The sequence below is a fragment of the Echinops telfairi genome, unplaced genomic scaffold (genome assembly GCF_000313985.2).
Source record: "Echinops telfairi isolate 266 unplaced genomic scaffold, ASM31398v2 ScPeMD7_5592;HRSCAF=6446, whole genome shotgun sequence".
In the NCBI taxonomy this organism is placed as follows: domain Eukaryota; kingdom Metazoa; phylum Chordata; class Mammalia; order Afrosoricida; family Tenrecidae; genus Echinops; species Echinops telfairi.
The window spans coordinates 9301401-9326526 of record NW_022109491.1 but is presented as its reverse complement, the minus strand read 5'-3'; the positions used below and the strand labels follow the sequence as shown (position 1 = coordinate 9326526).

Here is a 25126-nt window from a genome sequence, read left to right as displayed (position 1 = left end):
TTTGGCCCAACTCGGGCCCCTCCGCGCGCCCTCCACAAGCCTCTTCGCCTGCCCTTCAGCTGCTTCTGCAAACCCCCCTACTTTTCCACTGGACAGGACCGGGGCGTGCGGGTATGGCCTGTGTCCCCAGAACATCCCAGAATGTTCTAGAACAGCCCGGTCCCTGGTGGGAAGGTCAGTGGCCTCGCTACGAGACACTTACTTTTCTTGAAGAGCTTTTTCCGGTGCCCAGCCAGGCTCAGCTTGTAGTGGGTGCGGTCGCAGGTGCAGGCCTCGCCACCGCCGTCCCCGCCGCGCCCGTAGTACTTGGGCACCAGGTTGGAGAGGGCTCTGCCGTCACCACCGGGCCGCACGGGGCCTTTGCACTTGTGCAGCTTCAGCTTGCCAGTGGCGTCCTCCACGCACTGCCACTTCTGCAGGACATGCCAGGCTCCAGACGCCAAGGCCACGGCCGCCCACCCCCATGGCCTCTGTCCGGCTGCCCGAGGGGGAGGCCTCGGGTCTCTCTCAACATTCCCGAGTCCTGCCCCTGCCCCCCAAGGGAACTGCGGGCAGTGTGATGTCAGAGAGGGTCCCCCGATGCACCTCACCTGCCCCAGCTGCTCGCAGGCTGTCTGGTACTCGGCGCGCTGACACAGGTCTTTCACGCGCTGGTACTTGGGCAGGAAGTTCTCCTCCTGGGCGTCCACCTTGTCGCCACTCTCCCGTTTGTGGAGCAGTTTGCTGCGGGCGGGCGGAAGGCGAGCTGGCTTCACAGCAACTGGGCCTTGGCCCAGACTCAGTGGTCCCCGCCATCACCCCTCTCCTGACTTCTACCTGGGCAGCTGGATATGCCTGCTGGTGCTTGCCACCCTCCCACTCCCTGCCAGCCTTCTCTGACCCACACGCGGGACTCCGGTGTCTGTCAGGAGACTGCGCCCCAGCAGCCTCGCGGCTGGTTTCAGAAGGGGACTGCCAGGCCTTTCTTCTGCGGTGCCTCTGGGAGCCCCAACCTTTCTGCTAAGCGTGGGGCGTGTTCACCCTTGGCAGTCTCCCTGCACGCCTACCAGTCCTGCTGATCACTCACAGCTCAGCCCTCTATGGCGCACTTGGCTCTGGACCATCTCAGGCACCTCCTCGTTGTCTCCCGGTGCTGCCCTCGCTCCCCACACTCACGTACCCCTGGCTACCTCCAGTGCTCCCAGCCTCCCAGGGCTGTCAGCAGACCAGTCCTCAGCCAGCCTCGCCTCTCTGGTGCTCACACCTGCAACCACACTGGCCTCTGGGAGCCCAACATGCCCGGAAGGTGCCCCCTCCGGCCCCCCACCCCCACCCCACGGGCTGTGTCTGTGGGGACACCTCCCTTTGGAATCTTTCTCCAGGGCTGCTATCTCGATGGAAGCGAAATCCAGACTTGTGGCTTCTGCTCGAGTCCAACCCTGGTGACGTGTGTCACAGGAGGACTGCTTTGGGCTGATGGTGTAGGAGGCCCACAGCCAGGCCTTGATTCCACGGCACCGCCAACCTTCATGCCGAAGTTATTGTTGGTGCCTGCCGCCGGCGTGATTCCAACTCAGAGGGACCTATGTGACTCGGGCCACCGCCCACAGGGTTTTCTAGGTCATTAATCTTTACAGAGCAGGCTGCCTCATCTGCCTCCCCTGCACCCCAGGGTTAGCTCTGTGCACTCCACCACCACATCACCAGGACGCCTGTCGACCACAGGGCTTCCATGGGGCAAGGGAGCGTGCACACTGTGGGGCCCGGGTGACAGGTCCCCATCAAGCTTCCTGGCACCGGGTCCATTCTGACTCACAGCGACCCTATAGAACAGAGTCGAACTGCCCTGTGGGTTCCCAGGACTGTAGCCCTTTACCCAGGCAGAAAGCCTCATCGTTCTCCTGTGGAGCAGCTGGTGGTTTAGAACTGCTCACCCTGTGGTTAGCAGCCCGATGCCTAATACACTCTGCCACCAGGGTTGCCCGCAGGGCAGTGATAGTCTTTCTCCTGCCTTGCAGGGTGCTGCTGGGCTATGTGGTGGGGGAGGCATTCAGGAGGGCTGCTGGCGGCTTTGCTACTCACCCTCTCTCCACCAGGAAGGAGTCCCGCCAGACCCGAACCTTCTTTTTCAGATGGAACCTGGAAGAAATCATAGCTGCAGCTTCTCGTCCATATGGGGGTCTCACAGCCCTCACCCTACCCTGCCCCCGGACAGAGATGGCTGGGCCCCAACCAGCACAGGTCTGGGTCCCTGGGACCAGCAGGCAGGCTAACACACGCGCGCGCACACACACACACACACCCTGGGACCCATGGGTTCTCAAGGATGGATTTCAGGTCCTTCTTCCTAAACCATCTCAGCCTGGACAGTCTGTGGAAACCTGCTCGGCACCGCAGCCACACGTGTGCTAGCTGTGTCCACCGGGACCCCCTCAACGCACCGGTCTGGCCAGTAGCCATTGGGGTGATTGATGCCAACTCAGGGCAGACGGCTTGCAGGGGTTTCCAAAGACAGGCTTTCCCTTTGATGTAGGTTAGCCAGACCTTTCTTCCTGCACAACCAAGGGGCCTCAGCCTCCAACCTTTAGGCAGGAGCTGAGCACGTGCCCCACTGTGCCAGCCACAGACGACTCTTATGGGCTCAGAGGGCAGGTCCAAACTGCTCCCTCGGGTGTATGTGTGGGCGGCCTGCTCCTGGAGCCCCACAGCCCCCACTCCATGTGGCAGGACCCCCCTCCCTTCAGCTCAGCACCCCGTGAAGTGGGGGCTTTGCTCCAGGCTAATGGCTCTGTGTTTCGGGGCATTTTCCTGGATCCCTCAGTATGATTTGGGCGATTTCCAGGTGCATGCCCTGTGACCTCACACTGTCCTTTCTGCAACCCAAATGGGGGCTCTGAGGCTGGGCTGCTCTGAAGCCATCACTCCCAGAACACCCCCTCCCCCCAGCCTGTCTGAGGGAAGAGGCTAAAGGGGAGGGGTCCCCCACAGAAGCAATTCTTAAACCCGTTCAACTCGTGACCCTTTTTTGCCAGAGAAATTGACAACACAGGCAAGTGCTACCACACATCTCCCATTCGTGACGAGTTGGATTTGGAATTCCATTTTGGAGGCTGCATGTTTAGGAATCTTTTATTACTGTTGCCAAAATGTTCACGTCCCCACCCCACACCCCCACCTGGTTCTAGGGTAACCAGAAGGGGTCACCAGACACTAGGTCCCCTGGGAGTCATAGAGGAAACCTTGCGGGCACACAAGAATTACAGCACCTCAGGGCCTTTAGCCTGGCAGGCAATTCCAGACACGGCCACCAGATGTCACCGCTGCCACACTAGTGGCTGTTCCCCCTGGATTTCCCACCTGTTCTTACCTGCTGCTCTGGGCCCCTTCCCTTTGCTGCCTCCTTAGACCCTCAGGAATACATTCCCATGGACATTAAAGCCAAAGACACTTGATCAAGAGTGTGGTCTCTGGTCTAGCATCTGACCTGCAAGTCCCTCACTCTCTAGGCTTGCCCTGCCGAACTTGGCCCAGCCACTGAGGACAATCGGTGTGCCCTCCCCCTGGCCGCTGTCAGGGTCACAAAGACAGCGCTCAGCAAGTGGGCGTGCAGTGTCCATTCCTGGGGAGGGTCCTTGCTGCATTCTGGCTGGGGAGATGGAGTCTTGGAGAGGGGACACCTTTCTTCCTGTCCCTCCCACAGAGTGGCCTCCCACCATCTTCCTCACCGGTTCACAGGGCGCTCCGTGTCCAGCAGTTTGAGGATGGACTTCCCGTCCATGTCGGTGGGGATGTCTAGGCCCGCGATGTCCAGGATGGTGGGAGCCAGGTCGATGTTGAGGACGATGTGGGGGTTCCTGGGGAGGGAGAGCAGGGACTTGCCACGTGGGCAATGGTGCCTGACCTCACTTAGAAGGGGGGCACCTGGAGGGAGGGAGGGAGGTCTGCACGCTGTGGCCCTGAGCAAGAGGGACACTGCTGGAGATCCTCCTGTCCACCCCTAGGGGCCTGCAGGCTTCGACCTCCTCTCCCTCCTGGCCTCTGCTTGGCCGCTCTTGTGGCAGGAATGCCCTCCCTGCCCACTGTGACCTGAGCAGAGGTCCCACCAGGACCCCCGTCACTGCAACCTGCCCTTCCTGGGCCTCTGCACCTCAGCCTCTGAACAAGCCCTGGCCCCAGGTCTCTTCCTCCTGCCTCAGGGCAGGGCTGGGGTGAGGGGGGGCACGTCCCCAGGCTGGCACAGAGGCTCCCTGCCAGACCCAGCCATGGCCACATGGGGGGTGCTCCCAGCCAGCCCCCACTCAGCCTGCTGGGCCCCGACAGGCTTTTTGGCTGCGACCATCATGCATCACTGGAGGGGGCCCTAGGAGCATCGTGGTTACAAACTCGACTGCTGCCTGCCCGGTGGCGCCTCAGGAGAAAGATGGGGCCCATGAACAGTCAGTCTCCAATACGCCCAGGGCAGGTCCCCCCTGTCCCGGAAGGTGGCTACCAATGGAGTCGGCATCCACTCGGTGGCAGTGAGTTTGGGGTGGGTTGGGCCAGTGTTGGTGGTGGGCCGCTCCCTCCCCGACAGAGGGGTAAGGAGTGTGGTAGTACCCTCTGGGGAGACAGAATCCCTGTTTCAAACCTTCCCTGGGTGTCTCTTGTACACGACCCAAGGCGGGACTAGACGGCGAGGCCAGTCTGAGCCGGAGGAGGTGGGGTGAGGACTGGTGGTGGTGGGGGGGCACACTCACAGAGATCCAGCCTCCACATTGGGGCCCCGCACAAAGAAGGGGACCCTGATGTCGAACTCGTAGGGCATGGACTTGCCCTTCACCAGGCCGAACTGGCCGATGTGGTAGCCGTGGTCAGCGGTGTAGACGATGTAGGTGTTATCCAGCTCGCCCGTCTCCACCAGCATGTTGTAAATCTGTAGCACAGGTGACCAGGGACGACAAGGGGGTGACGGCGGTGGAGGGGCACCGAGATCAGGGTTGATGGGGTGCTCTCCCCTCCAGCATCCCCTAATGAGGGCTGGGGGCCACCCTGTTTAAAACAACCCCACCCCTTTTCCTGCCTGCAGCCCTGCTCTCCTCTCAACGGCTGCAGCTGTCGGGGGCCATGGGTCCGGCCGGCTCCTAGCAACCCCACGCGACAAATGGTTTCCTTTGCCGGCACCTCGCGGAGCAGACGCCAGGCCTTTCCCCTGGGCAGCCGGGGGGTGGGTTTGAACCACCAACATTAGGTTAGCAGCCGAGCACTGAACCGCTGCACCACTGGGGATCCTCATCAGCGCTTACAGGACCTACTTCGTTTGTCCCCGGCACCCAGTGCCAGAATGTCAGCCCCCGCTGGGCAAAGGCTCTTGACCTTTTGCTCCCCGCTGTGTTCCATGTAAGGAGCCCGGTGGGGCAGTGGTGAGGCCTTGGGCTGTGATCCCCATGGTTGGCAGTTATACAATCTCGGACACGCACTCCATGGCAGTGAGTTTGGTTTTGGGGTTTTCATGAACTTGGGGCTCCTGCATGCTCACTGGCTGGATGGCTGGATGGAACTGCATGCTCAAAACCACTTTCATTGTTATGCAGTTCAATAGCCAGGAGCCTGCAGACTGCTTTTATACCCGCCACGGGCATCACCCAGCCCCCACGGGTGGCGCTGGCCCACGCCACCCCATAGATGGGCGAGCCGTGGCCAGCAGTCACCAAGGACCCCGTGTCAGATGCGTCCACTGATAGGGGATGCCCAGCAGGCAAAGCCCTGCAGAGAGAAGGTGGGTGAGCTGAGGGTGCTTCCTGAGGGCGGGGGCTTTCCTCCTTTGTGGGGATGAGAATGTTCCCACACTGTGGTGAGGGGGACACCTGGCGAACATAGGGGGACAGACCACCGAACTGTACACTGAAGCAGGCGACAAAGAGGTCAGCTGTGTGCAGTGGAGACCGTGTCTCACTAAGCTTGCCACTGCCGCCGGGGTCATGCAAATCCACAGGGCAGCCTCCCAGTGCTCAGTGCTCCCAGAGCCTGCCCACCCACCTCTGCCCACCCGTCCACCCTGCTGATGACCAGGAGGGGTCCCGAGTGACTGCCAGGAGAGCATGTGGAAGTGGTGGCCTGTGTCTGTGAGTGTGTGTGTGTGTGTGTGCACGCGCGTGAACATGTCTAGGTCTCTGTGTATCCGTGTGTGTCAGGGTCCTGCGTGGGTAGAGGGGTCAGTGTGTCTGTGCACGGGCGCATGCGTCCTACCGTCTCCATGGAGTCGTCCACGGACATGAGGGTCTGCAGGCGCTTCCGCTGCAGCATGTTGGTGAAGTCCATGTGGATGGGCTTCATGGGCCCCGTGTAGCGCATGATCCAGTGCTTGTCAGGGTTGGGTGCGTAGTTGTAGCTCGGTGTGCTGTCGGGCAAACACACACAGCAGTCAGCCCACAGGGGCCCTGGGCCGCCCGGCAAATAGGGGTGGGTGTCAAGACTCTGCTAAGCGGCGTCCTCCCTTCCAGCCCGGAGGCTCTCTGTGGGGCCCAGCCTGGGAGGCTGGAGCAGGGGAAGCTTTCAATGGCACAGCCACGGCAGAGCCTCGGCTGCCCCTCCCAGCATCCACAGGCCAGCCTTCCCAGGTGCCTTCCTGAGCCCCTCCCTGGAACCCGCTCTCTCTGGAGAAGGGAGGGCTTGGGTTTAAAATCTTCCGCAGGCACCAACAGCCAGCTGTAATTCAGTTCCTACTGGATTTCTTTTTCAGTTACCAAGGCGATTGGCAGCCCTGGTGGCACCGTCGGACTGCTAACCATAGGTTGGTGGTTCAAACCCATTGGCCACTGTCTGAGAGAAAGATGAGGCTGTCTGCTCCGATAAAGATTTAGTCTCAGAAACCACAGGGCCACTCTGACTTGGAATTGAGTTGGTGGCAGTGGGTGTGGTGTGGTTTGGGGCAGTCATGGCGGAGGACAGGGCATCCCCGTAGCGTTGTGGGTTACATGGTGAACTGCTAACCGGAAGCCTGAGGGTTGGAATCTGCCAGCCGCTCCAAGGGAGAAAGACGAAGGTCTTTCTCTCCCATGAAGATTTTCAGTCTCGGAAGCCCACGGGGCAGGTCCACTCCGTCTTGGGTCAGGGTGAGTCAGAATCAACTTCATGGCAATCAGTTTGCTTGTTTTCGTGGCAAATGGCACGGGTTTGGTGGTCGAAGTGGACACCTAACCACCATCCGTCGCCGTGGAGTCCACAGCTTTTTCGAAATGTGGGCTCATTTGGCCGGGAGGTCACCAGGCCGCTCTTACGAGGTGTCCTGGGTGGATGTGAACCCCCGGCTCTGGCTGGCAGCCGAGTGTGTGCAAAGTCTGGGCCTGGCAGGGGCTCTGTGGTGAAGGCTGGTTTGGGTAGAAGAAAAAGCACACTGGTTTAAAAATTAAGTAAGCAGGGAAGAGTTATGCACACGGGGCCAGGTCGTGAGGGAGTGCCACAGCCCTCCTCAGGAGCCTGGTGGTGTCGGGGGTTACATGTTGGGCTGCTAACTGCAAGGTCAGCAGTTCGAAACCACCAGCCATTCTGAGGGAGGAAGATGAGGCTTCCGACTCCCGTAAAGAGCTGCCGTCTTGGACACTCACAGGGCAGCCCTGTCAGAAAGATCTGATGCCAGTTTTTTGCTTGCTCACAATCCTAGTGTCAGTTTCCTGTCCCAGGTCACCAGGGAGACCTGGGTTTTGGGGACCCGCTGAAGGCCTCATGGGTTGGGCAGCCACCAGGCCCTGAGTCCTGGCATGGGGCCAAGCGTCAGTACTGATGACAAATGGGGCAAGAAACGGGAACTTGTGACAGGTCCTGGGTGTGGCCCCAAGGCCCATGTGTGCCATCCCACTTACTTTGGGCAGTTTTCTCAATAAAATACGCACATACCTTACACTGCCATCGTTACATCGCTTTAAGGAAGAGTTGTGTATACATCATCGCTGTCAGTTTTAGTGCGCTGCATTCACGGTTTGCTCCCTACACCGCCCCGCCCCACCCCATGCCTCCCCGATAAACCGCTGCAGCAGTTCCCGTCTCTGCTTCCACTGCTGACCGTGGGCTTCAGGAAGAGGAAACACCACAGAGCAAAGAATGACAAGCAGACAAAACGGAAAGAAGCTAATAATAACAGTGGCATGTAGACAAAAACAGAGGAAGAACGAAAAGACCACCAGCAATATGTAAAAAGCTAGAGAAGAAATCCCTGTTGTGGAACAAGCGAGAAATACTTGAGCCCAGAGCAAATTCAGGGTCAACGGACCCAGTATCCTATTCCAAGTGGTTCGATCCACCCTAATCAAGTTCACAGTCTTCTGTCTGACAGTAAACGCATTTGAGTCCCTCGCCTGGGGCTGGCGGGGATCTGCCTAGATGCTCCGCAGGTGGATTTTGGGCTCCCACTGTCCTCCATAGCCTACCAATGGTCACCCCAGTTACTTCTCACGGCAGTCCTGGGAGCAGGCCCCGTCTCTGGTCTCTGTGTGAGGGACGGGGGCCCAGGGAGGGGAGCTGACTTGTCACAAGCAGCACTGGGCTTTGAGGTCTCAGTGTCCACCCTCGGGAGCTGACATGGCCACCGCTCTGCCGTGTGACCAGTGGCCTCACAGCGAGGGGGGCCTCTGTGGGAGGGCGGAGCGGCGAGAACACAGCTCTATTGGCTTTAGCATCTCTCCGCACTGGAGCAAACCCAGAGCAAACCAACGCTCCTCGTCTCCCCAGCCCACACTGGGCTCCAGGACCTGAGTAGGTGCAGGCCCCCTAGCCTGTGGAGCACCCTGGGGGGTGGGGGGACACACCCCACGGAGGAGAGAGGCTGTATTTCAACCCCCTTCACAGCACGTAAGGGGCCCTGGTCGCGTAGGTGACGTGTTGGTCTGCTAACCCCAAGCTCAGCAGTTCTAGACCGGCAGCCTCTCTGTGGAAGAGAACGGCTTTCTACTCCTGTAGAGTTACAGGCTGGGAACCCACAGGGGCAGTGCAGCATCGCTGTGAGTCAGAGCCATGTGGTGCGTTTGGTTTGGAGGGAACAGAAGACGAGGAGCCGGGTTTCAGATCAAACGAAGGCTGGGTGACGCGGAAAACGATTCCTGTGAGGGTATCTTTAAAGCTCCAGAGCTCCACCAGGCTTGCTCCGGGAGCCAGGTGCAGGGGTGTGTGTGTGTGTGTGTGTGTGTGTGTCACGGGTGTGGGGGGGGGGGCAGATGTTAGTAGAGAAGCAGGCACTCGGCTCCCCTCCCACCAGCAGGCCGGGCCCCTTGTCACCCTCCTGACGGCCAGAATTAAACCGCCCAGCTGCAGAATTTTCCTTCTTTTTTCCGGTTTTGTTTTGGAAATGATTATGCCCCAGAGACAAGGGAGCCTTCCAAACCAGCCCCAAGAAGGCGAGGGGGCTTCTCCGTGTCAGTAACCGCGGCCCTGCTCATTTTCCATGGCTTCATTTCCATTCCAGAGAGCAACTAGATGAGCAGTCAATGGCTAACAACTCTCCCCCACAAACCCCACTGGAAGCACCCCCCACCAGCGGTGGCTGCTGCTGCAGCAAGAGTCCACGGCAGGGCTGGCCCCAGAGAGGATGGGGTGTCTCCTGCCTCCTCATTTGGTGGGAGAGGAAGACTAGCTTGGGGAGGGGGCTCAGAGTGAGCTAAGCAGGTGGGGCCAGGCTGCAGGGGGAAGGGTGTTGGGGTGGTGCTGAAGGCGGTGGGAGCGGGGTTCCATCTGGTCTGTCAGATCCCCTTCCCCACAGACCTGAGACCAGATGCTTCCTATACCCTGTCCTCTGAGTGACCTGCACGGCCATCAGAGAGGGGGCTGTGCATTCTGTTTGTCATGAAAATGAAACACCCTGCAAGTGCAGGCAGCTTCCATGTCGCCCTGTCCGTGTCTCCTGCAATGTCACTGCCACGGCTGCTAAGCTTGTGGGGTTGACCGCTGCTGAAGGTTGGGTCTGGGGACAGAGCACGATTTATTAGTGGAGCCAACACGACTGTCCTGAGAAGGGAGGGCCGGGCCGGGCTGCGCCGGACCTGGCACACAGCGACACCTGGGAAATGGACAGAGGGGAGGCCAGCCGTGGAGCATGGAGCCTTGGTTTTTCCATCACAAACCACAGCGTAGAACTGCCTTCTGTGGGTTTCTGAGGCTGTGAATCTTTACAGGAGTAGACAGCCTCATCTTGTTCCCATGGGGCAGCTAGTGGTTTCAAACCGCCGGTCTTGCAGTTAGCAGCCAGTGGGTAACATGAGGTCACCAGCACTCCTGGCCTGGCATCGTAGTGGAGCCGAAACAGGTCACCTTCTGCCCTGACCTCCCATCCTCCTGAGACAAGTCACACGCACACACACACAAACACAGGTGCGCACACAGCAAGCGGTTCCGGGCCTAAGGCTGGGTGTGGGGAGCTCCTTCAGGGGCCTGGGCTGGTCCCGTAGCGTCGGTGTGGTGGTCTATGAATGATCTGTCCTGGACCGCAGTGTGTCGACAGTACTGAGACCCTGGTTCAGAACTGCACTGTCCACAACCCAGCCCACAGGGGTTCCTGTCCCACGGTGGCCACGAGGAGGGGCCACGGCGACTCCCCAGGGGGAAGAAGCGTTCAACAAAAAGCGATCAAAGGCAATTCTGAAAACGCTGAGGGGGAGGCAGACTGTAAGCAGCAGCAGTCGCTCGATGGGGCAGTCCTTGGAGGCCAGGCTTTGCAGTGCCCTGCAGATGGCAAGCGCCAGAGGGCAGGGACTTGGCCTTGTTGGAGGGCAGTCAGGGCCTGGAGAGAGAAACAGACCCTCCTCCCCATTCTTATCCTCACTCACTGCTGTTGAGTTGATGTGTGGCTCTACAGGACAGGGTAGAACTGCCCCCATGGCTTTCTGAGATTGTGACTCTTCATGGGACTAGAGAGCCTCATCTTTCTTCCAAATGAGTGGCTGGTAGTTTTGAACTGCTGACCTTGCGGTTAGCAGTCGGATGCTACCTCACCAGGATTTCTATCCTAGCACATCTATTAAAGATGCTTTTGTTTTTCTCAAAAAAGCAAGAACGATTTACTATCAGCTAGGGCGGCTGGCGGGCTGGGCAGAGATGGGCCGCATTGAGCTCTGCTGTTGACCCGCTGGGTGGCCTGAGGGAGGTCACCTCACCTTGTGGAGCCTCAGTTTCTTCCACTGTAAAACGGGAATGCCGAGTCGGCCTCCTAGAACCTGCCTCCTGGTATGTGTGCCCTTGTGTGGTCTCCTCCCACATGGTAGGAGGGGGCGACCAACAGGATAGGGCACCCGTGATAGCCTGCCACCCCCAAGAGTGGGTAGGATCATCGCAGCTGGGTCCAGGGGTGGGCCCTTGTTTGAAGACTATTTGTAAGTGCATTAAATCAAGTGCAGAGGGTTACTGAAGGGCCCTGCCATCTTGAATCGAAGTTCTTCACAGAGACCTCTTAGAGGGGGTGTAGCTGATGGATTAAACCCTCGTCTCCTGCTGTGGGGTCCGACAGGCTTAGTGTCCCAGGCCCACCCAGGATGAGCAGCGGGCTCCTGGGGCCTTTGGCTCTGGAGCATTTGAGAGAAGGCCTGGGAGGCAGCTCTGCCACCATGGTCCCACCGCTTGTCCCTGCACCACCAGGCCGGTCAGTGGCTCTGCCACACGGCGTTGGAAACTCACATGTGTTGAGAGGCGTTGGGGAAGAGGCCAGAGTACTGGGGCGCGGAGTCCTCAGGGCCGTGGGGGGCTGCATGGCTGATGACCATCAGGACCGGCCTGTGCGGGTACATCTTCTTGGACGTTCGGAAGAAGCTAACGCTGTCATTGGTGATGAGGTCAGTGAGGTAATCCTGGGGGTGGGGAGAGACAGGGAGATGGCGTGAGCAGGAGACAGGCGCTGGTATTGAGCAGCTGCAGCATGCCAGACCGGAGCAGAGCGAGTCATCCCTGCCCTCATGCCGTTTGTGACCCTGGGCAATAAACAAATAAGCACATAGGCTAGCAGGACAGTCAAAGGGTGCTAAGTGCTGGGGAGAAAAAAAAGAGACGAGGAGAGGGAAAGGGGGAGGGAATTCAGTGTGCTACTGATGCATAACACATGTTAACAACAATGACTAACACTCCTGAGCATTATGGGGTGACGCACCATCCTAGGAGTGGACACCCCGATCGTCCCCGTTGAACAGAGCATCAAGGCCCAGAGAAGTTATGTGGTAAAGCCCAATGGCAAACAGCTGGTCATTGCTGAAGCCAGGACTCCTGAGTCTTGGTTCTTGTCTGATCTCTTCAAGGCCCTGGGATACCGTGGTGAAGGGCCCCTCCCTGCTTTTCTTGACATCTGATTTTGGTGGGCGTGGGGTAGGAGCAGGCAAGCACATCAACAAAGAAAGACGATGTAGTTGGCAGGGTGTGGAAGACTTGTAGTTGGCAGGGTGTGGAAGACGAAGGGATAAACCAGGGAGACAAAACAAATGATAATGGGGAGCTGAGGTGGGGGCTGTACTTTAGCTGGGGCAGGCAGGGAGGCCCTCTCTGAGGAGGTGTCCTTTGAAGTGAGTTATGAATGATAAGAAGACGTGTCAGACATAGGAAGATCCAGAGGACTGGATTTCAACCTCATTTGCCCAGGTGATCCCCCTGGAGAGATGTCCGAGGGTTCGGTCAACCCCTACAGACTCTGACTGCATTGGTCTCTGCCTGTGGCTCAGTCTGGGCATTAGAATTTCGACAGCTCCAAGGAAATGCCACTGTGCAGCCAGGATCGAGAAATGACGAGCTGGAGGAAGCATTCTGGACAGAGAGAAAGCAAAAGCCAGGCCTGCACAGCAGGAATGAAGGAACAGAAAGGGGCAGGATAAAATGCCAGGTGGAGAAGAGAATGCGAGCAACATATGCACAAACATGCCCGATTCCACTGATGTAGGGAGTGTGATGAGTTGTACGAGCCCCCAATAAAATGATTAAAAAAATAATGGCAAAAAATGTCAGGTGGAATGTGGGGAGGAGAGAGTAAACCCAGGTATGCAGTAGCACCATCAGAAAAGTGAGGAGTCCAGTTAGACATGGGGCAGAGGAGAGAAGAGTTAGAGGTAAAGTTCCGGCCAGACACGGAGGGCTTTAAAAGCTCAGCAGAGATGCAGTTTTCTCTCAACCCCTCTTGAACTTAAATGTTTAGCTGTGTGTACCTCCTGGCGGTAATGAATTCTTGAAATTGACCCTCTGCTTCCGAGAAGCAGCTTGTTCATAAAGAACCTCCAAGGCACTCATACTCTCGTAGACACATTCCAGTCAGCATGTTCGCCTGCTCTCCATAGACAAGGGCAGCCACTGCAACATTATTTCAAAAGCAGAAACACATGGCGGTGCCTAGCAATCTGTGGGTGGGTAGTGAACATGCACTGCTCCCATACCACACGGTGCTACACATATGTTAAGAGACAGTCAAAATGTATGTAGTTACTTGACATGGAAAGCTGGTGGGAAAAAGCATGCTGTAGATTCAAGCCCAGCAGCAGCCTAGGCTCATTTGTGTGTGGAGGGGAGGGGACCGGCGAGCAGGGGAAAGGAAGCCCCCAGCTGCATGTGTTTTTAGATACCTAGGACAAACCTAGAGGGATAGACAGAAAAGTGTCCGTTGGGGCCTGGGATAAAAGGAGAGGAGGGGGATAAAGCCACTTGATACTTTATAAGCTCTTCCTTGAATATGCTTTACAATTAGTTTAGAGAGAAGTCATCTTTAAAAGGGGGCTATTGTAGGACCTATGTACTTCATCCACACCATGTTACAGGGTGCACTGTCCTTATCGCCTAAAACTCCGTTGCTGCTATCGTTGGTGACACACGATTTACAGGAGGTGGAAGCTCTCGTAAAGTCAGGTAACTCATTTTTTGGGGTGCCATTGAGTTGATTCTGACTCAGTGACCCGTGTGACAGAGTATCACTGCCCCAGGGGGTTTCCTTGGCCGGAATCTTTTTATTTTGTTCTTTAATCTCCTTTATTAGTTATCCAGCTTTCAAAAGGATACGAGGTGATTAAAAATACCTTATATCAGGTACACCTTAGTGTTCTCTCTCTCTCTTAAAACAGTTTTATTAGCACTTCATCCACACGCTATACAATAATTTTTAAAAATTCAATAATTCAATCATATCAAGAGTTGCACAATGACCACCACAGTCAATTCTAGAACATCTTCTCCTTGTACTCATTGTTAGTCACGTAATTAATTTTTTTCTAATTGTGGCACAAATAGAAACAGAATGTCCTCCGATCCCTCAACTTCTACATGGGTCATTCAGGGTCGGCTGAAATCTTCATGGGGCAGGTCACGGGGTCTTTCTCGAATTGAGCTGCTTGCTGGGTGGGTTTCACACTGCCAACCTTGTGTTAGCAGCCAATTGAATTTGGAAATTGGCAAAGCTCTCCGGGTAAAGAGGAGGGGCTCATAGTCTGGCTTCAAGTGGATGCATGGGGACAGTGAGTGGGTGCGGGCCTGGCAGGGCGGGTGGGGACCCCCTGTCTGGAGAGACCTGCTGTTTCCGAGGCCAGTGGGGCAGACGGGAGGGGACTGAGGCTATTCTATTCTCGCTCTCTGCCTTTTTCTTTAAGGTTTTGTTTGGTCTCATTGTTTTTAGTAGGTAAGTGTTTCACACTGTAGAAGCCCAGCCACACCCTTCCTCGAGGCAACGGTGCTCACACAAGCAAGGGGGCATCTTTCCCCACACACCCACAGGGCGCTCTGCACCTCCCCTCCCGCCCCAGAAGATCCTGTTCTCCTCCTTCTCGGGCGGCTCCAGTCACCCTTCCTCGCGGCACTGAAATTCATCGGGAAGGTGTCCCATTTTTAAAAGCCAGTGTACTTAACCGGTCTCTTATCTTTTCTTGTTCTCCCTCCTCCTCATAAGAAACCCATCTTGATGCTCTCACGTCCCCAGATCTATGTCTGCGCCGCGGTGACTGAACTTTTATTTTTTAAAGCCACACTCGTATCCCTTCCCGGGAGAAAACAAATCCCGTGAGGTCTCTTCACACAATGGGATTATACAGCCGTGGAAAAGAGGGAACGAGAACCATGCACACCAGCACGGATCAACCTGCCCGGCTCGGTGCTGGGTGAGAAAGCAGGATGTGAATGATGGACGCCATTGCTATCCAGTCTGAAAACACCCTGAGCACCGAGTACCAGGTACTGTCTGATTGACGCCATTGCTATCCAGTCTGAAAACACCCTGAGCACCGAGTACCAGGTACTGTCTGGCGAGTCTACACAGGGCACGATGGACCGAGGCTCGGGGGACTGATGAGCCCCAATTTCAGGAATCAAGTTGCCCCTGCGGTGCGATGGCCTCTGGGCCGGGGGCAGAGGACAGGGTGGGGCTCAGGGCCCCTACAGGCTCAGGGAGGTTTGGTTTTCTGATGGTTGTTGTGGGGGTTTAAGATGGCAACAGACACAGAGCTCTGGAGCTGGCACCTGGCACACTGGCGCCTGGCACACTCATTACAGTGTGGGCAGATAGCGTCATGCCTGCAGGTCTAAGACCCACCCTCTCTCCAGGGACCCCCACCGCTCAAGCCTACTCCCTCACCTACGACTTCAGTGTGGCATCGGCAGAGGTCTGGGCCCTCGTGCCTGCCTGGCCACCGCTGACTGGACTCTCCCCCTAGGTCACAGCGCCCGTGTAGGGAAGCGCCTCCTCTCCCCTTCCACCCTTGTGCGTAGGGTGGGGCGAGACCACCCTGACTCCAGGGCTGGGTGGCCGGCCATCTCTTTGGGCACAGAACCCAGGTCAAGTGAAGGTGCTGGAGTGAAGGAAGAGGGCGCCTGGCCAGGGGTGGTGACAGCGTCTGTGGAGACTACAGACTATGTGGGATGAGGGGCAGTCGGGCCCCCTTCCACAGCTGGTTTCTGGTGGGGGCAGTGGACAAAGGACAGAGAGGCCAGGAGGAGGAGAGAAGGCTTGGGGGAGTGATGGGCTCCTGACCATGTTTGATCGGGGTGCCTGGGCCAGCCAGGAGGAAGCAGGTGGACATGCAGACTTGTTAGCTCCCAGAGAGGCAGGTGTGGTCGTCCTACCTGCCTCCAGGGTAGGGGTGCTTTAGGGAGCCCAGGGGACATGGTCAGGCTTGTAGAGACTGCTGGACAGTCCTCCGACCGCAGGGCATCTTGTCATTTCCCAGACTGACCCCAACATCTGCCAATCTTCCCTTCCGGGGACCTCTCTACGGCGTGGCTCTGGGTCACTCTGAGCTCCCCGCCTACTCCCCCTCTTGGGCTATGAGCCCTATGAGATCACTCCTTCCCCAGCCTCATAGCCCCTTCCCCCAACCATCTGCGCACCTCTGTGACTGGGGACAGTTAGCAGATGGCCTTGTGGAGGGAGCTTGGGCAGGGCTGGCAGATGCCTTGCCATGAGGTCCTCAAGACCACCGAGGGGCTCTGCCGGCAGAGGCATAGGGCTCCAGGCTCGCTCCTGGCCCCTGTGGATACTCTGGTGGCCCCTGTCCGCTGCTCCGGGGGCTGGACCTGAACCTTGGGCCACGAGCCAGTTCTGACTCCTCATCCCTGTTAGGACGTCCCTGTTCTCAGGACCCCTCGGTCCCGGGGGCGCCTTTCATGCACAGGGGTCAGTGTGGCCCCGGAGGACGCCGAGTGGCTCTGATCCAGGGCCAGGGGTTGGTGAGGAATTGCCACAGGGAATGTCTGTGTGGGACTTTCAGATTCCGCTCCTGTAATGAGTCACAGACTCAGCAACCCACAGGGGCAGTTCTACCGTGTCCCACAGGGTCCCTGTGAATTGGAATCAAATTGATGGCAGTTAAGTGTTTTTTGTTTTTGTTTGGGACTTTCGGAGGCCGAGGGGGAACCAGGTGTAAGGCTGAGGAGACAATTTCTATCTCCCGTAGCAGAGGGGTCACTAAGCTCCCTCCCCAGGACGGGGGGATTCATTTCCTTGGAGTCGTGGAGGCCGGCTGTATGTGGGGACGGGGGCAGGACGCACAGGAGAAGACCCGCGTGGTGCTACCAGGGCCTGGATGATCCGAGGACACATGGGGAGTGGACACAGGTCAGCCCTGGTCACCACCTAAAGGTGGCGTGGGGCTGCTGCCTGAATTCTGACGACTCCGGTGGCCTGGCCGGGAGAGCTACGCCCTCAGGCTGGCCAGACTGTAGTCCTTAGGGAGCCGGAAGCCGCACCATTCTCACTGGAAGCGGCCGGTGGTTGTGGGCGGAGTGCTTAACCACTGCTCCACCAGGGCCCCTCCAAAGGCCTCCCCACACAGGATGGCACTTCCAAGAGGGGAGCGGGAGCAGGGCAGGCTGCGCTGAGCGCCTCGTTCCTTTTCCCAGTGGAGCTCCCACTTACACCTGGGATCTATTAGGTCTTGGCAGTGTAGGGGTTATGGTGCAGGGCTGCTAACCCGAAGACCAGCAGTTTGAATCCACCAGCCGCTCAGAGGGAGAAAGGTCTGACTTTCGACTCCCCTAAAGAGTTACCGTCCCAGAAACCACAGGGGCGGTTCGAGCCTGTCCTAGAGGGTCGCCATGAGTCGGCATCGACTCAATGGCAGTTCGCTGCCGTCTGGTTTGCTCCTGGGGTGGGCAGGGTCCATCTGCGAAGAGTTGTAGAACTGAATGCCGGACATGAGCCCGTTTTCATGAGACCATTCTGTTTGGGGGAAAGGTTAACACAAACTAGCAATACCCCGGAAGCAGAAATGACAGGCGGAGACAGGACGAAGTGGAGAAGCAGAGGGGTCGGTCAGTGCGGTCCGAGGACACACACGAGCCTGGGGACCTGGCCTGGGACGGCCCCGAGCCGGAGCCAGGCCCGTCGCCGGCAGGCCACACTGCCTCTCCGGGGCCGGCCCAGGGCAGGGCTTACCTTGGAGTAGTCGGAACCGTGCTTCTCCTTCACCCCGTTGCGGCAGAGCGTGTAGTTGTAGAAGCGGGAATTTTTCAGGAGCCCGACCCACTCCTTCCAGCCAGGTGGCACATAGGAGCCGTTGTACTCATTCAGGTACTTCCCGAAGAAAGCTGCGGGGAGAAGGGCCGGGAAGCCTGGTGAGACAACACGCTCCAGCCTTCTCCCGTCATCACCCGCACGGCGAGCACCACGCCACCACCGTGTGTGCAGGGCCGGAGGAGGGCCCGGTCCTGCCAACCTATACCCGTGTCACCCCTTGGAGCCTCCAGCTGGCACAGGAATCCCACAGACCAACCCCTGTCTCAAAAGATTTTCAAATGCAGGAAATAAAATATGTTGGTGTTCTGGGGGAAAAACCAATGATGTTCTCCAAGTAGGAAAAGTCGTTGGGCTACAGCAAGTGCCCTTCTAAAGGGGTGTGTTTATTTATTTGCGTGAAAGTCTGCAGAGCACATTGGGTTTCCACTCGACAACACATGCGCCATGGCTTCTCCGTGATGCCTGCGGGTCCCACGACGTGACAGCACCGGTCCCACTTCCTCCGTGTCTGCTGTTTCCAGGCAGCCGTCTGCCTCGTCCCTTCCAGCCTCCTGAGCAACCCCCCGGGCAAAGGCTGCCCTCCAGGTCTCCATCGGTTGACTGGTCTCAGGATCAGTGAAGGGATTTAGAAGAAGACCTAGCAGAGTCTGGACGATGCAAAGTGGTCATTGGTGAGTGACTATATCTTCCTCTGTGTTATCTGTAACACGTGGAGTTTCTATGGGCGGGAAAGTGCCAGGTGTGATTGGTGGCCTACGCTTCAAATGGAAGCAAATGCTCAATTTCAGTGGCAGGGGAGTGAGCATCAAGCTATCACCGGGGGTGTGCACCCATTGGCTTCTATATGCTACACAGCTACCAGGATGGCTAATGTTAAGAAGACACCGACATCACCAGATGTTGGCGGGGATGTGGAGCAACGGGACCTCCCCATCCCTGTTAGTGGGAACAGAGACTGATCCAACCGCTGCGGAAAACAGGCACTGTCTCGAAAACTCCAACCTCTTCCCACCTGCTGCTCCGGTGGTTCAAACCTGGGCCTTTATCCAACAGAAATGCCTTCGTATATTCCCCAGAAATGTCCCCACTTCCTTGCCACAGCATGAAACTACTGACAACGGCAAAATAGCAAGGGCCAAATCAATTGTCTACCCCAAAAATGGGGAACTAGGTGGGAACATGCATATATAATGGATATTACACAGGAATGAGAACAGATGAATTAGTGGTACATTAATTAGCATGGATACAGGACCCAACAACCTACACTCTGTGGTCAATATGTCCTTTTGTGTCAGCTTGAAGAGATAGCGTGTAGGGGTGGAGTCTAGCCTGTCAATCAGGTTGCGGCTTGATGACCTTATTTGGAGGTGCCACCGTGATAAATGGCTCTCTGGAGGCCAGCCACGCTCTCTGACTTCGCCTTCCTGTTGGTGAGCCACGTGGCTGAGAACAGCCCGAGCCCTGTGATGCTTCCACCGTCATTAGATCCACAAGACTTTCCACTCTCTGGCCTGTGATCTTCCGGATCTGCATCATTGCATGTGGCTGCATGAGTCTGAGGAGGGACTTGTGGACTAGTATTGGGCGTATGGACTTGCGTTGGACTGGGCTGGGATGTTTTCTCGACACACCATTACTTCTTGCTATAAAGCTCTTTCTGACACACAGGGTCAGAAAGTGCCCCTGGATTTGTTTCTCTAGTCAACCCGGCCTAACGCATCCTCTCTTTACATACCATCGCCCACCTGGCAGCTTGTTGGTGGGTGTGTGGCAGAGCTGCTGTGAAGAACAGGAATTTCAGAACATGGACTGTGCTCATGGGGAACCTGTACACCGTCATGGGGACACAGCCAGGAGATACTGTGTGGCCTGAGTTAGGAAAAGCATGCATCAAAGTCCCATCATTTCACCATACTCAGGCAATCTGCAGGCCGAGCAAATGATCGGTGCTGGGCCCGAAGAACACTGTGACCTCAAGACTGGAGGAAGAGCCACAAACAACTTGCGGTACAAAGACGACACGGCCTTTCGAGCTGAAAGCAATGAGGACGTGAAGCCGTCATCTTCCGAGTGGATCGCACCCCAACACGGAGAAGACAAAAATCCTCACAACTGGACCAACACACCCCAATCATCAGCGCCAAGGCTGAGAGCCCTGATCTGAAAATCCCATCTGATGCCTTGGCGCCCCAGACCCCCCCTTCCCTCATTTCCTCAGACCCTCACCATGAGAGATGAAGAGGTCCCTGGATCCCACACAGGGGCCATCAAAAAGCGTGCGGGAAAATAGGATGAAAAATGGCCTTTTCCCACGAACGTTTGGAAGCCTTCTCCTGTAATTCAGGAAGCAAGTTCTTCTAGAGTAGCCTTCCAGAGTCTGAACTGGGAATCAGAGGACAACCGCTGGCGGCCAGCAAGTGCTAAGGCCCTAAAGGCAGGGACAGGCCTGGGGCACTGAAGAGCCCAAGGAGGCCAGTGACAGGGGGAGGATGGGTCACAGGGAAGAAGCTACATAGAAGCATCAGGAAGAATGTGGGCAAGCCACCCAAACCAAAACGTTGACTGCCACTGAGTCAATGCTGACTCATAGCGACCCCACAAGGCTGGTTAGAACTGCCCCGTGGGTCTCCGAGACTGTTATTCTTTACGGGAACAGAGAGCTTCATCTTTCTCCCACTGAGCAGCTGGTGGTTTCGAACGGCTGGCCTTGAAGCTAGCAGCCCGACACTAACCCAGTAACCACCAGGGCTCCTTTGAGGCTCCCAGGCACCAGAGTTTGCATTTCATGTATAGTTTCCTGATGGCGGCTTCACAGCTTTTGACACATCCTGAAAGGCTATGACAGCAAATGATTTCAGGATGTCACCCACCTTCCATCCCCGAGAATAAAAGCCCGAGAAGACGGCTCCCCAAACTCCCCACTGAAGATCGGGTTCGGCCCCAGGCCTTTCACTCCCTGGCTGGTGTGTCTCTGGGATCTGGGCCCAGGGCTTTCTGAGGATCGTGTAGCTCAGAATGCTGGGGAGCAGAGTTCTTGGCCCCGCTGGCTGGTGGGACAGGGCTTGTTGCGGGGAGCAGGGTGTAGGCCCTCCTTGTGCCCTGGGAGTCCCACCCCATACTCATTACGACTCAGCTCCACCGTCCCTCGCTCCTTACACATCCCAGAAAGGGCCCTAGAAAACAGGGCTTCTGTCAAAGGCTTTTAGTGCAAATTTGACTTTGTTCTCATTTGATTAGATTTCCCCAAGGCACTGGTGATTCCAGTGCCAGTGGAAGTGGGAGGAGCTAATTAGCATGGACCCCCTGGGGTTCCTCGCCTGGAGACAGCAGGCTGGAGAAAGAGCTGGAATTAAAACCAAGATTAAAAATACAACACGGGTCAGGGCTGGGGCGCGGGAAGCTGGGAGTTGCTGAGTTTTGGTGGCTGAGACAGGGCAGTGTGTGTGTGTGTGTGTGTGTGTTGGGGGATGTTTGCGAGCCACTTGGCAGGCAGACCAAGACACATGAAATGCCGCCATCAAAGGCCTTTCCACTCTGGTTGACATGCCAGGGGGACGCAGGGCTGGGGTCCACCGTTAGGACAGAAGCTCCCGTCACCTGCCCGCCTGGCGATAGGTGGAGATTTTACACCTGGCAGCAGAGACTGTGGATGTTAACCAGAATGGACACACATGATGCCACTCCTTCTCCCGCCTTCCCTGCAGGCCCAGGGAAGCAACACAACCCTGTTCACTCCTGTAGGGCCAGGATTGGGCTGTGCCCCAGCCCCGCCCCTCCCTCACAGCTTCTCCCATGGACCAATATGGAGCCTGGGACCCTGCCCCCTCCCCAGCAACAGCCAGGCACTGCGATGGCCCACCCTCCGAAATGCCTGCAGCCTTGGACATGGGGATTATTTTGTTGTCAACCCTCTGACAGTTTCAGGGGTTCTGGGTCTGCACCCCGCCTAGATGGTGGTCCTTTGGGCACCCTGCTTTTCTCACTTGAGCGCACTCTGACTGAAGGCATCCCGACTCTGGGCTGTGTGCATCATGTACACCTGGCCAAGCAGAGCATCTTGGCTCTCCTCGTTGGTTCAGGAATGAGCACGTGACCCCATCTGAACCTATGAGAGCCAGCCCTGAGATTTTAAGGGGAGGACTTCCAGAGGAGCTCTGATGGCGCTGGATGTTAATGGAAGGCGGGTGGTTGGAACCTTCCCGGAAGCTCCCTGGGCATCTGCTCCGTAAGGGTGGCCACTGTGCCTTCGGAGAAAAGCCTATGGGAAGTCGCACTGTGTCAGAGGGGTGACTGAGCCACACTGCCCTGAGGGCATGCCTAGAGAAGAGAAGCTCCTTCTCCAAGCCCTGGTGGCAGGGAGGGGACATGCTGGGAGAGTGGAGAGTCGGCTTGGGAGCTCAGCAGCAAGGATGGAGAGCGAGAGAGAGCGAGAGAATGAGAGAGAGAGAGAGGCAGAGATTGAGAGGGTGAGAGAGACCTGCTGATTCAAGCCCCTGGGACCACTCTTATCTGACAGCCCCGCTTTCCCTTCCATCAGGGTGGTCTTGTCCCCGGGAGGACACTATGGGACAACGGGGAGGGGCCATCGCCGGCATCCTGCTGTGGAGACAGGGATCCCGACCGCTAAATGTCCCACGATGTTCAGGATGACTCCTCCCCACCTGAGAAGGATCGGGCCCCAATACCCTCCACGCTGGGCTTGAGAAAGGCCATGTTTCTCCGAGGGGCAGACACCACCCACCCCCCATGCCCCGCTCCACATCTGTCTGGTCTGCGTCACTCCCTCATCTGGTTCGTCTGCAGGCATTTGAAGGAGCGTGAACTGCTTCTCGTTGGACGGCCGGATGGGCACAATGGGGCCTGTGGACCACGTCCAGCTCGTCACCTGTTGCCGTGAATCAAGTTGTCCCGAAACACAGCCGAAATGGTCGCCTAATAGCTGAGGCAGGCAGGGGTGGGGGCAGGCTGCAGGTCAAACAGCTTCTGTCTGTCCTTCACAGGGAAAGCTTGCCAACCCTGGTGCAGCACCAAGCTCATGCGTGGGGCTCAGGAGGTCCTGGGTTCCAGTCCCACCCAGGATTTACAAGACAGAGGACCAAAAAGGGGAGCGGGCCAACAAGGGTGGAGATGCAGCCAAGAAGCAAAAGCAGTCAGTGGTCATGATATCTACATGAAACACACCTGGAGCTATGAGGTAGCTGTATGCTGGCGGGTGGTGTGTGCGCCCGTGTGTAACCAGGAGTCCTCTCAGAGCCCTGGTTAAGCGTTTGGCTGCTAACATAAAGGTCAGAGGTTCGATCCCAATTGGCTTCGCTAAAGGTTAAAGCGTTGGAAACACCTGGGGCTGTTCTACCCTCTCCTCCAGGGCACCTTGACTCCGAGTTTACTGGACAACAGAGGGTCAGATGCTGCCCGGAGTCCATGGTGGTGCAAAGGGTTAACGTCGGTGTGGGAATGTTCCAGAGGGGAGTGGCTGGACTGGACCACGCGTGGCTGACAAGCTGTACACTCTTTATTCACTTCTCCCATGTCCGTGCCCCTTAGGAGCCCTGGGGACGCCGTGGGGAAGCACCGGGCTGCTGACCACAAGATCAGCGGTTCGAAACCACCAGCTGCTCTGCGGGGAGAAGACGGGGCTTTCTCCTCCTGTGAAGAGTTGAATCTTGGGAACCCACCGGCTGGCACAGTTCTCATTGCCATTGGATCCTTGCTGACTCAGCGTGACTCCCCTTGTGGGTCCCCAAGACTGTACCTGTTTGACAGGAGTAGGAAGTCCAGTCTTTCTCCCTTGGAGCTGTGGGTCATTTCGAACTGCTGACCCTGCAGATCACAGCCCAACCTGTAATCACTATGTCACCAGGGCTCCTTAGGGGTCGTCCTACTTTCTGTGCTAGAAGGTCAGTACAAGTCAGAATTGACTGGATGGCAGCCCCCAACCACCAGCAGGAAGTGGCCTACTTTGAGGGCTTCCTATGGCAAGATCCATAGGGCAGGGGCAGGGGGCCCCCAATGCCTAGTCTGTACCGGAAGTGCTCCACCAGGGATCCATCTGCCCCTAGGGGGCACTTGGCAACATCCTAAACAACTTTGGTTGCAGGAATTGGGGGCTTGGGTGGGGGTGGGGGGGGTGTCCGTGTGTGGGAGAGACAGAGGCTGGCACCCGGGGACACAGGCTATGGAGGGCTAACCCTTCACCATGCAGGGCAGTCCCCATGACAAAGCTCTAGCCCCCTGGATGACCAGTTTTAATAGTGCTGTGTGAGTCAGCTCGCCTTCGAAGATCGTGGGTTATGGAGCCCGAGGACTGGGCTTGCGTCCTGCCTCCTCGGGCAAAAGGCTGCTCCTCACTTAGCCTCTGTGTCTTCACCCATGAAATGGGCACAGCAACACGTGGCCATGTACAGAGCTAAGAACCGGCGGGTCCTTAGGAAAGGAACTGTGGGTTCCTAGAAGAGGGCCCATATTGATTTAGGGTGTGGGTGTGTGGAAGTAGGGGGGCGGTGGCTGAAACCTCCCCTTTTTTTCTGGGTGTGTGTGGGGGTGGGGGTGGGTGAAACCTCGGGTCCTCGGAGAAATAAACAATGGTTGCTGGAAACCAGATGTGACAGTATCTTGGAAAATCACAAGGCCCACCCGAGACTTCCAGTAATGAGCCTGGCGAGGGATGTTTATGCTGCACCGAGAGATCAGCTGAGCATGACACACAGCTATTAGCAAAGATGGGCTGGGGCGCTGAGCCGTGCCAATGAAAACAAGCAGTGCTCGCCAAGGCCATTCAGAGAGGTCCGTGGACAACAAGGTAGAGTGCTTTGGGAATTCCACCGCTCCTAAAAGACGCCTCTTGGCCTGACACGCAGGCAGCCAGGGACGCACCAGAATGACACCTGCTTGGTCCAGCCACCCGGGTCCCCCCATCACAAGCTTCGGCAATTGTTAAAACATATCCTTTGGGCCATGCCATCCTTAATATTCCCCTCAAAGCCAATTTAATTGACATGCCTGTTGTTATGAAAGGCACAAGAGTACAGTCAACATTATTTTTGTCCCTTCAACTCACAGGCATAAAACAAATGAACACACGCAGATCCTATGCCGGGGTCAGTTTCTCTCTTTCTCTCTAACACACACACACACACACACACACACACACACGAGACAGAGAGTAGGAGAAGGAGGCACACACTTTTAGGCAGGCATCCTTAGGTTCTCCTGTGTAATTTCTCC

General features: G+C 57.0%; 1 protein-coding gene across 2 annotated transcripts in view; it reads right to left on the bottom strand.

Moving 5' to 3' along the window:
* Positions 1–25126, bottom strand: part of SULF2 (sulfatase 2) — a 76915-nt gene that overhangs the window by 6409 nt on the left and 45380 nt on the right. For both annotated transcript variants that reach the window (XM_004698048.2, XM_045295422.1), the window contains exons 3-10: positions 17819–17970; positions 11614–11783; positions 6205–6355; positions 4716–4891; positions 3705–3833; positions 2062–2118; positions 591–723; positions 203–413 (exon numbers count right to left, since the gene is read on the bottom strand). In XM_004698048.2, the coding sequence (XP_004698105.1) occupies positions 203–413; positions 591–723; positions 2062–2118; positions 3705–3833; positions 4716–4891; positions 6205–6355; positions 11614–11783; positions 17819–17970 (1179 nt within the window). The remainder of the gene's footprint in view (positions 1–202; positions 414–590; positions 724–2061; positions 2119–3704; positions 3834–4715; positions 4892–6204; positions 6356–11613; positions 11784–17818; positions 17971–25126) is intronic.